At 40.0% G+C, this 13049-nt stretch overlaps 1 protein-coding gene across 1 annotated transcript in view; it reads right to left on the reverse strand.

Annotated features, from left to right (window-relative positions):
* Window positions 1–7851: 7851 nt before the first annotated feature.
* The window catches only part of aarsd1 (alanyl-tRNA synthetase domain containing 1), a 44576-nt gene continuing 39378 nt past the window's right edge, over window positions 7852–13049 (reverse strand). The window contains exons 10-12 of the mRNA XM_072561542.1: window positions 12372–12426; window positions 9657–9751; window positions 7852–8392 (exon numbers count right to left, since the gene is read on the reverse strand). Of these exons, the coding sequence (XP_072417643.1) occupies window positions 8254–8392; window positions 9657–9751; window positions 12372–12426 (289 nt within the window). The 3' untranslated portion in view covers window positions 7852–8253. The remainder of the gene's footprint in view (window positions 8393–9656; window positions 9752–12371; window positions 12427–13049) is intronic.

Below are 13049 nucleotides of genomic sequence, written 5' to 3' on the forward strand. Positions count from 1 at the left end.
CCGAAAGCTAGTGCTTCCAAATAAACGTCTCACAGACTTAGACCCCTTTACACTCACACACATACATATACACTCTCTCTCACAGAACTCACAACCCCTACACCACACCCACCCCCTCCCCCCCGCCACACACACACATACACACACGTTTGTGGGGTGAATTTGTACTTGCAGAGTTACATTGTACTTTGCTCAAAAATTGCATGAATCCATGTAAGATTCTGTTAATTCATTTTTTAGATTAGAATCAGTCTAAACAATTTGGCACAGACGGCAGCACTCGGGGGCTAATACCTACAACACATTATCTGGGCTGACACCAATTGTTAAAGTTAACCTGAGAATGTAACTTTTAAAAAAAGGTTTTGTGATTTATATATGAAAGAAGTGAAACTAACATGGTCATTCTAACAGATGAGACTTAAACAATCAAAGTATTTTTCAATGTATAGTTTTAGTTACATCACACTGTAAACATTCGCTATAAATTCTTTGTCTTACAATTGTATACTCCTTATACACCTATGAAAGAGCAGCACTCCGAAAGCTAGTGCTTCCAATTAAACCTGTTAGACTATGACCTGGTGTTGTGTGATATTTAACTTTGTACACCCCAGTCCAACACCAGCACCTCCAAGTCATAGAGACAGGAGAGCAATGCATTTTAATACTACAGGTACTCAGTGCTTTTATCAAGTCTGGGAACGTAAATCACTAATTAATTTGGATGCACAAATAACAAACACTTACTGAACCTTAACCAGCCTAGAGTCCCTCAAGAGGGCAGCTAATAACATAGCTACAAAATAGTCGAGATTGCTGCCACCTACTGCTGAAAGTTAAAAATCACCACAACACTGCCCCAAGTTCAAAACAGGCACCTCCAAGTCTACTGCTGAAAGGGATCATTGCTTGCTCATACTCTGCATCAGACGACATTGTTCTGTTTAGAAAATAAATAGACCGCAAAACGGAGTAGGCTACTGTTCTGTCCCAAAGGCTGCCACCTGGAACCTGCTGTTCTCAGAAGATGCTTTTCACTTAAGGGTACATTTTCACACTTGAGTTAGAAAGTATGGAACTCAAATTCCATTAAGTCGTAATGGCAACTCTGAATCTTGACCTATTGTGCAGCAGGGCGTGTCTGGTGCTAAAGGATGACTTCATTCACTGTAAAGTTGCATATTTGTGGAATTGTGATAGTCCCTCAGAATGAGGGCAATGACAATAGCCTGCATGAGGAATCTTTTAACATGCAACAGCTGTTACAATGTAGCTACCACATGATTCTGGCTGGGCAAGTTACTCTCCTGACCTTACTGTAATTACTGATTGATGAGAAACCTTTCACCGCATGACGAAACTCCATGTTTATGGCCATCAAGTCTAATGGTGGGATTTGAACTCAGAGTGAATTGTGGTTACCACGCATCACAAGGTTTGTGTTTTCGTGCAAGTTCATTAAACCTTCGTGTTGGACAGACTAATCATCCTGCTAACTGTTCATAGGCAGGGAGGAATCATTCTTGTGAGGGTCTGTTAAATCAACCTTATCCTCAAAATTGTATATAGAAAAGATGTTAAGACCCCACTGTAATCACTGGTCATAAATTAAAATTTACAGTTAAACATACAGTGAATTAATCACATAGTCAAAGAGATGTACAGCATGGAAACAGACCCTTCTGTCCAATCCGTCCATGCCGACCAGATATCCTAATCCAATCTAGTCCCACCTGCCAGCACCTGGCCCATATCCCTCCAAACCCTGCCTATTCATATACCCATCCAGATGCCTTTTAAATGTTGCAATTGTACCAGCCTCCACCACTTCCTCTGGCAGCTCAGTCCATACACGTACCACCCTCTGCGTGAAAAAGTTGCCTCTTAGGTCTCTTTTATATTTTTCCCCTCTCACCGTAAACCTATGCCCTCTAGTTCTGGACTCCCCGACCCCAGGGAAAAGACTTTGTCTATTTATCCTGTCCATGCCCCTCATGATTTTCTAAACCTCGTGTAAGGTCACCCCTCAGTCTCCAACGCTCCAGGGAAAACAGCCCCAGCCTGTTCAGCCTCTCCTTATAGCTCAAATCCTCCAACCGTGGCAACATCCTTGTAAATCTTTTCTGAACCTTTTCAAGTTTCACAGCATCTTTCCCATAGGAAGGAGACCAGAATTGCACGCAATATTCCAACCGTGGCCTAACCAATGTCCTGTACAGCCGCTACATGACCTCCCAACTGCTGTACTCAATAAATCCAGTAGACGCAATTTCAGTCTAAGTCACTCGGAATAAAGTCTTCTGTTTTAAGCAATATTAATAAAGTCTAAATGTTATTTTTATTATTGGACATGCTATTCAGTATCTACTGAAGTGTCACCACCTTCTGAATCAAGAATTTCTCGAATCCTAAATGATCATAGGCTGGGGCTGTTTTCCCTGGAGCGTCGGAAGCTGAGGGGTGACCTTATAGAGGTTTATAAAATCATGAGGGGCATGGATAGGGTAAATAGACAAGTTCTTTTCCCTGGTTGCAGATGTCCAGAACTAGAGGGCATAGGTTTAGTGTAAGAGAGGAAAGATTTAAAAGGGACATAAGGGGCAAACCTTTCACGCAAATGGTGGTGTGTGTGTATGAAATGAGCTGCTAGAGGAAGTGGTGGAGGCTGGTACAATTACAATATTTAAAAGGCAAATGGATGGGTATCTGAATCGGAAGGGTTTAGAGGGATATGGGCCAAGTGCTGGCAAATGGGACTAGATTAGGATATCTGGTCAGCATGGACTCTGACCCCTTATCCCAAACCTGTACCAGTGTTCAAGATTTTCCATCTAGCAGTAACATGTGTTTACCCTGAAGGCCCTTTCAAGGTCTTATCTACTTTAATTAGCAGGCATATCGCATGGAAACAGACCCTTCGGTCCAACTAGTTCTCGCTGACCATGTTCCCAAACTAAACTAGGCCCACTTACCTGCGTTTGGCTCATATCCCTATAAACATTTCCTTTTCATATACTTATCGGAATGTCTTTTAAATGTTGTAACTGTATCTGCATCAGCACTACCTCTGGCAGTTCATTCCATGCACAAACCACCCTCTGTGTGAAAAAGTTGCCGGTCATATCATTTTTAAAACTTTCTCCTCTCACCTTAAAAATAACCCCCTAGTTTTGAACTCCCCAACCCTATGGAGACGGCCTTTGCTATTCACCATATCTATACCTCTACAAGGTCACCTCTCAATCTCCTAAACTCCAGTATAAAAAGATCCCAGCCTATTTTTAAAACTCAATCCCTTCATTCCTGGCAAATTTTTCTGAACTCTCTCCAATTTAACAATATCCTTCCTATAGCAGGACAACCAGGAATGTGCACAGTACTTCAAGAGGCCTCACCAATGTCTTGCACAACTTCAACATGTCATCTCAACTCCAGCACTCAACTCTGAGCGATGAAGGCAAGCGTGCTAAATGCCTTCTTAACCACCCTGTCTACCAGTGATGCAAATTTCAAAGAATTACGCATGTGAACCCCAGGTCCCAACCATTAATTGTAAAGTCCTGTCCTTGTTTGTTTTACCAAAATGCAACACCTCGCATTCAACCGAACTCTGAAGCACATATGCCCAATTTGTTCAGCCTCTTATCTCAACGTCTGGTGAAGCTTTGCTATAGTGCCATGAAATGAAGTACAGTGCACACTTCAGATGCAGCTTCACTAAAGCCCTTTAGATATATAGCTAGACCCCTTTATTTTCAAGCTCCATTCTCCTTGCATTATAGAATAACAAATCATTTTGCCTTCTTACTTGCTTGCTACAACTGCTTTGAATTCCTTGTACAAGTATATCCAAGTATCTCTGAACATTAATTATTCCTTTTTCTATTTTAATGAATAACCTTACACATTATCTTATTTTATTCATAATCAACCATCATGTTGACAGCTCCTTTAATCTGTATCATTTTTCAGCCTTGCTGAGTCCTCCTCACAGCTTACATTCCCATTAGCTTTGCAACATCAACAAACATAAAACTATTTTTCTAATCAACCCCATCCAGGGACCTTATTGCAGATCTCTGGAGGAGGTTGGGCTGAAATCTGGGCCTGCTGGTTTAGTGGTGGGGACATTACCACTGCACCACAAGAGGACCCCCAATCAACAAACTTAGACTCATCACTCATAGTCTCTACCTTCATCATTGATATTGGTTGTAAATAGTCCTTTTGGCAACTTGATAACTGTTAATTGCTACCAGTCAATCTCTCAAGTGCTACAAATTAACTACTAAATTGTGGCATCATATTCTTTCAGGTGATAGTTTAACTCTTAAATGTCAAATTTAAAAATAAAACTTTAAAAAAAAATCATTTTGATATTGAATTAACCTATACTTTCTTCAAATGACAGGCTATCAACCTGAAATGTCAACCTGGTTTCTGTCTGCACAGTTGCTGTTTGACCTGAAGAGAATCCCAGCAAATTCTTTATTTTATTTCAGATTCCTAGTGTCTGCAGTATTTGCATGAGTTCAGACATCTTAGTACTCTGACGTTACTGCAGAAGATCCTCATAGGAGAAACATTTCAGTCAATCTGTTCAAAGGTGTTATGGCACACCTCCAGAGATGTGGGCTCCAGGCACTACCACCACACCACAGGGTACTTAGTTTCTCAAGTTAGCAGTCTACCAGAATCATCTCCAGCTGCTTCATTCAATTAACTTCTCTCCATAAGATCCAGATGTCAGCAAGTTCACAGCTTGCACAATGTTCAACATCGTTTGCAATGAAGTAATTTGTGTTCGTACACAACAATACCAATATGCGGCGGTATTCACCCAAGAGAAGTTATGGAGGATAATGAGATTTGTGTGGAGCATGCTAATATGCTAGGGCATATTGAGATTAAATAAAAGTGGTGTTGGGTCTCTTGAAGAGCATTAAGGTGGATAAGTCCCCAGGGCCCAATGGTATCCACCCCAAGTTATTGAGAGAGGCAAAAGAAGAAATTGCTGGAGCTATGACCAAAATTTCTGTATCCTTGCCAGCCACTGGAGGGGTCCTAGAGGACTGGCAAGTAGCTAAGGTTGTTCCCTTGATCAAGAACGGAAATGGGGAAAATCCAGAAAATTATAGACCAGTGAGTCTCACATTGGTGGTTGGGAAGCTATTGGGGTTCAAATTCAAAGCTCTCTGAAAGTGGCCATGCAAGTGGATAAAGAAGGCATATGGCATGTTTACCTTTATTGGTCAGGGAATTGACTACAAGGTTCAAGATGTTATGTTGCAGTTTTGAAAGACTTTGATTAGGCCACACTTACAATATTATGTTTATTTCTGGTCACCACATTACAGGAAGAATGTGGAGACTTTGGAGTGCTGGCAGAAGAGGTTTGCAGGATGCAGCCTGGATTACAAGGTACAAGCTGAAATGAATGACTAGAAAAACGCAGGTTGTTTTCTCTGGAGTCTATAAAATTATGAAATGCGTAGGTAGGGTTGATGGTCAGAATCTTCTTCACAGAGTTGAAATGTCTAAAACGAGGGAGCATGCATTTATGGTGAGAAGGAAAAAGTTCAAAAGAGATATGAAGGGCAAGTTTTTTCACACAGAGAAGGTTAGAAGTCTGGAAAGCGCCGCCAGGGATGGTGGTGGAGACAGATACAATAGGGGAGATTAAGGGACTTTTAGATAAGCACATGGATATGCAAGGAATGGACGGACATGGACTAAGAGCAGGCAGAAGTGATTAGTTTAATTTGGTGTCATGTTTGGCACAACATCATGGGCCAAGGGGCCCGTTCCTATACTGTATAGTTCTATGTTCTAACATCCAAACGTGGATTGATAAGTGGCAAACCACACAAGTGTCAGGCAATGACTATCTCAAACAAGAGAAAATCCAAGCGTTTTTGTTTTACATTCAATGATAGGACCATTACTGAATCCTCCATTATCAACACTCAGGAGGTGGAGGGGATAGAATACCACCTTTGAAATTGCAGCGTGAATCAACCAGCTAAATCCATTCATAAATAATGGAAGCTCAGCATCTTGCATTCCTTCATACTTGGAATATATTGACTTATCCAACCTTCACATAACTTTGTGATATCCAATTGGTTTTCCATAGATGACACAAGCACTGTTCAGCATATTGCAAATTCATTAATAACTTTCTTCTAAGGTTCTCAAATATATTGTTTATTACAATCTATTGTCGAGAGAATAGAACTTACTATTCAATTGTTTGATTAGAAATACAGTACCAGTTGTTTGTCCCATGATATAATGACCTAGTGCTCTAATTCAAGATCAGAAAACAGAATATTCTATGGTGCACCAACTGTTGGACTTTGTGGAGATATTATTCATCAAAGTATGGAAGTCCATTTTGACTCACTATAAAGTTTTTTTTTCAATCTCAAGCCAAAAGGTCATGTGTTTGACTAGAACACAAAACACCACTCAACTTTATACCAGGTGTACAAATGTGAAAGGAACAATAGAACTGTGAATCACTGAAAGCTGTTTTAGATAGCAAGTGGATTGAAAATGTTCTTAATTTGGACTTTAAAAAGAAAATGAAATGTTCTTAGAAATACGTAGAGGTTTACAACATGGAAATGGCCATTCTTGCGAACCAATCCCTGCTTTCATATGTCTTTCATCCAAACAAATACTTCTAGTGACATTTGCTTGCCCGTTTATCACTTTACCTTTCAATCAAATTGTGAATGCTGACATAAGTTTCTACCTCAACCATAAGCTCTTGAATTCTAGAGTCTTATAACTCTCTAAAGATTCGCCTTCTCTACATGTTCCAAATCTCTTGCATGTTATTGAGGATCTTTCAAATGCTGCAATATGCTGCCACTGCCAATGGTGTTCTAGTCTTTCACAACTTTAACTACTCCCAAAGATATTTCTATAAACTCTCCAAGTATATTTTTCAGATATGGAACTGAAAGAAACACTCCCAAATAGCTGGAAGGACGTATGTTCCAGTAAATACTGATGCTGGTTCTACATAGGAGTTCTGGTGCTCTGCCTCTCCCCACTCACTAATATGCTGGCTTTTTTGTTTCCCTGTTGATTGCTTGTGTTAATCTTCACTGTCAGCCCAAGGGAATGTCCCAATGCTGAAGCAGCATATATTTGGTTTCATCCTCAACAGACACCCTGTTTATCAGTCCTTTAAGTGGGTGCTGTTTACAAACAGAATTTTAAATGGTTAGAAATATTTCTTTAAACATAAATGAATGGTAACAACAACGAAGTATTTTCTGAATTTCAGTAATACTATGTTACTGGGAAAAAGCTGGGAAGTAAGTTTGTAGTACAGACATGTAGAATTATTAGGCAGATTGTGCTAGTTTTCTGTACCTAAATCAGGGGAGAGAAAGTAGGGTTAACAATGACGAGTCCAGTGACCCTTCTTCCAAACTGTTAACTCTGCTTTCTTTCCACAGATGCTGCCAGACCTGCTGAGTTTTTTTTAGCAATTTCTGTTTTTAACCAAGATATCTATGCTCTTCTAATTCTGGCCTCTCTTACATACTTAATTTTCATTGGTGGCCATGCCTTCAGTTGCTTAGGTATTAAAGTCTGCAACATTCTCCCTACATTTCTACCTTGCATCCCTTCTCTAAGCCGCTCATTTTAAGCTACCACTGCCCAAGCTTTTGGTCATTTATATTAACCTGTTTTTATGTGGCTTAGTATGCTACACTAATTTAAAAATATTCCTGTGAAGACATTTTATTTTGTTATAGTTTGCAAAACTGTTGCTGTGGAAAACATAATTCCCTTACATTTTACAAAGGAAAAATGCCTCAAAACAACTTAAAAGACAAAATATTTTATTGATAGTGTACACCATATGATATACCCCAAGTACAGACCAGCATTGAACCCTATTCAGTAGTAAATGGAGTGATCATGCAAACATTCATTCAGACTGTCGAGCTGATACTTCACCTTGACTCCACAGTTATAGTGCAAACACTAGGGAGTCATAGCTGTGTCCAGTATTGCAAGGAGCAAGAATGACAGTCCTTGGAAGAGGTGATCTCGCTCCTTTTCCTTCAGAGCCAGCCTTGGCAACATTTGCACTCACAAACGTAATGGTGGACACAGATATACTGTAGGACTACATTTGAAAGAGCAAATGGTCAAGATGAAGTTTTTTTTAAAGACAAAATGGTATTATACATGTAAATTTACATTAGTATTCACTGTGTGTCTTCATTCCTCTTTTGTGTCCAACTTGCTCACATGTTGCCAAAGGAGGGCCTCCACCTCTGGCCGTTTGCTCATCTTGTTTGCTTTACCTTGATAACGTCCCCGCTTTCCGGCACCTTTTCCATCAAGAATTTGAGCAACCCTGCATTGAAGAACAAAATCAAATGAGACAGCCAATAAATCGCTTTCTTTTACCCATTTTACTGAAGCTGTGGTACTTTCCAATTCGTTTTGCTCAATTAACAATGGGAAATTAATTACATCCGTTTCACTCCCTATGGGACAGACAATGCCTGATAACGTTTGGTTTGCATTATCAAACTTCTCCCACCTCCCCTCAATTTGATTCCTTTTTTCAGAGTTGCTTGAATGAGGCGGAAATTTCACTTTTTCCTGGTGGGGGTTTGAATATTTAAAAGTGAATTAGAAGTTTCTCCTCAATAATGCTGCAAAGAACTGATCAAGCTCATTCATTGGCTGCCAAGTTAGTATGCAAGTGAAACCATAAGGAGAAACCAATTTTGTTTTATTTCAGAGAGAATTATAGAATTGCTCCATCTATTAAAAACAATGTCCCTCTGTTTGTTTCTTGGTTCTCACTAATACCAGCTTCTTTCAACTGGGAAGGTAAAATGAGAAAAATCCACCACACCCATGATATTAGTCTTGTTGTACAATTAGCCCAAAATATGTTGCAGAAAGGAGGTGGATTAAGTTAAGATTTTGGTTCTATTCAGGAAGGTAATATTATTACATATCCCTCTTCCAAACCAGGATCAGATAGATCCTCTCTTTATGTATATTAATACTGCCTAGTGCTAAGACAGCTGCTCTGCTAACACTTACAGAATATTTACTGAGACTTTATAATACAGTGCTTTCGCCCAAACATGGTCCCATTATGAGCCCATCTTGGTGCTTGAAACATGTCAAACATCCACAGCTATGGAGCAGGACAAGGGCCGACAGCTGGGGATGGGGAATTTGGGTGTCTGTGACAGTGGGAACATGACTAGGGGATAGTGAAAGAAACCCATGAGGGCAACAGGAAGGAAAGTTGCTTAATGCTCAGGATTTTCAGGTAAAGAGCACCTACATTCCCATTAGTTAGGTTAGGACTGGATTTATGCCGACAACATTGAATTGCTGGATCACTCCCACTACTTGAAAACTGCACAAGTTAAAGCAGCCTCGCAGCTGTTAGCACTTGGAGCTAATGTTCCCAAATCTTAGCCTGACCATACTGGGGGTCAATTTGGAAAGTCCTGGTGTATTAGGAGGGGCTTAAAGTATCTTGCAATTGTCAATCAATATTGCTTTTAAAAAAACGTAAGCCATAGGTGCAATGAAGTTGGCATTTCACAAGTTGTCTGAACAGTTACAGAAACTAGACAATGTGACCTTACTTTGAACCTAGTGCTTCGACAGCATCCACTTGACCTGTTAATAGGAATAGGCCTGCTCCTTTTTCATCACCCACTGTAAGAAATGCAAGCACTACCTGAGGAAATACAATAAACAGAAGATGATCTCCAAGATGTTAAACATTTATTTGTGTTTATCAAGACAACAAGAATCTGTACCAGGCAATAAAACTTGGCTCTCCTTTGAATTTGGCAGCACTATTGATCTAGATGTTAATGCACAGGGTACAATGATCTAGATTGTGGGTTGTGGGGAACAATTTCAAAGTTTGTAGATGATACAAAACTGTATCAGGAAGATTTGTGAAACTTTAAAGGGTTCAGAAAAGATTTACAAGGACGTTGCCAGGGTTGGAGGATTGGAGCTATAAGGAGAGGTTGAATATGCTAGGGCTGTTTTCCCTGGAGCGTCGGAGGCTGAGGGGTGACCTTATAGAGGTTTACAAAATCATGAGGGGCATGGATAGGATAAATAGACAAAGTCTTTTCCCTGGAGTGGGGGAGTCCAGAACTAGAGGCCATAGGTTTAGGGTGAGAGGGGAAAGATATAAAAGTGACCTAAAGGACAACTTTTTCACTGAGAGGGTGGTACGTGTATGAAATGAGCTGCCAGAGGAAGTTGTAGAGGTTAGTACAATTGCAACATTTAAAAGGTATCTGGATAATATGCATAGGAAGGGTTTGAAGGGATATGGGCCAGGTGCTGGCAGGTGGGACTACATTGGATTGGGAGATCTGGTCGGCGTAGACGAGTTTTACCGAAGAGTCTGTTTCCATGCTAATCATCTTCTATGACTCTATGTAGGCTGAGAGGAGGACAGTGTAGAACTCCAAAAGAGCATAGAAAGGTTAATGGAGTGGGTGGGTAGTTGGCAGATAGGATTCAATGTGAAGAAGTGAGAGGTGATGCACTTCGATAGGAAGACCATTGAAAGGTAATAAATGATAGGGGGGTAAAATTCTAAAGGGGTTTCAGGAGCAGAGGGTAAATGTGCACAGATCAGTGATTTTAGCAGGACAGACGGATGGAGCAGTTAATAAAGCATATAGTGTACAGCTTCATAATAGGATTTAGAGCACAGAGCAAGGAAGTGTTACTGAACTTGTTCAAGACAGTTTTTAGAACTCAACTGGACTACTATGTACAGATCTGGCTACCACATTATGTGAATTCTTTGGAGAGAGTGCAAAAGCCATTTACAAGAATGGCTTCAGGAATGAGAAAATTAGTTTTGAGGATAGATTGAAGACATTGGGACTATTTTTCTTGGAGAGAAGGCAGCTGAGAGGAGATCTGAGGTTTTCAAAATTGTAAGCCAGCTGTCTAGAGAGAGACTATTTTCTGTTTGTAAAGTGAACAAGAAGGCATGGATTTAAAATGATTTGCAAAACAAGCAAATACAAGGTGAGAAAATAAACGTTTGCACAAGGTGAGTAGTTAATGTTTGGAATGCATTGCCAGAGTGTGGCTATGGTGGAGGCAAGTACAATATGAGGCATATTGGATGGGTATTTAGTGTACAAAGATGTGGTCTACTTCTATATTGTAGAACTGCTGTGATTGTGTTCAAAACCCAAGGTCAGATAGCTTTAGGACAGAAGGGATTAGCTGAAAAGGCCTGCACGTTTATTCAAAACAATGCTCTGAACAAGGATTCCACTAGTGTGACATTATTCTACTGTTAACTGGATCTCAGTGGGTAGAACTGTCACTTGAGACTGAAGTTTGTGGATTCAAGTCTCATTCCTGGATTTGATCACACAATAAAAAGGCTGACACCCTGAGAAAATGTTCCATGGTCAGAGGTGTCATCATTTGAATTGGACATTAAATGGAGACCCCCCCCCATCTACCCTCTCAAGCAGGCATAAAATATCCCATAGCACTATTTTCAAACAGGTATGGTGGAGTTCTGTCTGACGTCCTGGCCAATATTTATTCTTAAATCAACATCACAAAAACAGATTGTTGGTCATTTTCACATATCTATCTGTGGGAGCCTCCTGAGAACAATTTCGCTGCTGCATTTCCTATATTACAACAGTGTGTCCTTCATAGGATTTTCTTTGGCGGTACAGCAACTTGAGGTATCATATGGTCAGAAAAGCTCAATATAAGGCCAAGTCAATAAGACTCATGATAGTGATATTGGGGGGAAAAAATTTGATCCTGCAGGCTGCCTGATCAAATGGGATTGCTTATTTAACTCCAACAATTGACAAATTCTGGTTTGTATTGTGCTGATTACATGCAAAAATAACTAATGATTTGAGGCTGCTGATCTGATCTGAATTTCATATCTAATGCTTGATGCCATTGGAAGAGAGCTACAATGAACTAGCACAGCACTGCCGCTGATGGCCACCAGCACGCCCCACAATAAACTCCACAGCAGGAGAGTGGGAATAGTCAGCTCAGTGACATAGATAGTGATGGAATGGTTCACGCAACAGAAAAAACAAGAAAGGCGTTGGACAGACACACACGGAAAGAAAGCAAAGGCCAAAGCAAAACAAAACCTGGAGAGTCAGCAATGCAATTAGACAAAATGAATATGAAAGGTGAGAAAGGTAGATATTAGTGGGAGTAAGAGGTCATTATTGAAGATCAGATACTAATGCAATCAACAAGAATCTGTTGAATAAACAAAAATAAATCACCTTTTAAAATAACCAGTAAAAGTTGCTCTACCTTACCTCAGCACTAACTTCATTTGCTATAATATTCATAAATTCATTGTCTCCATCTTTTCTGAAAGAAAATAATGGAAATAGATGTGGAAATTTTGAAAGGGCAGTTCATTATAAACAATATGAGAGTATAGGCAGTTATCCACTGTGGAAGTTTCAAATCTTTACAGCACAAAAAAAGGCCACTTGGTCAATCACATGTGGGCCAGCTGAAAGAACTCAGTCACTGAGTCCAGTCTTACCTTGCAAAATTTGATCTGTAGCCCTTCTCATTCCACAATTTGAGGTACATATCCAGACATTGTTTTAATTAGTAGAGAGTTTTGCCATGTACTAGCTTTTCAGGTATGAGCTCCAGACCCCTCCAGGCCTCTCGGTGAAAATTTGTTACATTTTCTCACTTCTAACCTCCCTACCAGTCACATTAAATATATGCCCCCTAGTCAGTGACCTCTCCACTAAGGTAAATAGGAAAGCTTCATCCAGACTTCCCACAATTTTGCACATCTTAATCAACTTTCTCCTCGGCCTTCTCTCTTCCAAAGGGAACACCTGTCCAATCTTTCCTCACAGCTACATTGTTACATATAGAAGTACTTCTGTTATGTTTTATTAAACCTTATTTTGTGCTCTCAAAATTGAGGACATGTCACTGCTGGGAACAGCAACACATTCGCACTAGTA

The sequence above is a fragment of the Chiloscyllium punctatum genome, chromosome 42 (assembly GCF_047496795.1).
Source record: "Chiloscyllium punctatum isolate Juve2018m chromosome 42, sChiPun1.3, whole genome shotgun sequence".
Lineage (NCBI taxonomy): Eukaryota > Metazoa > Chordata > Chondrichthyes > Orectolobiformes > Hemiscylliidae > Chiloscyllium > Chiloscyllium punctatum.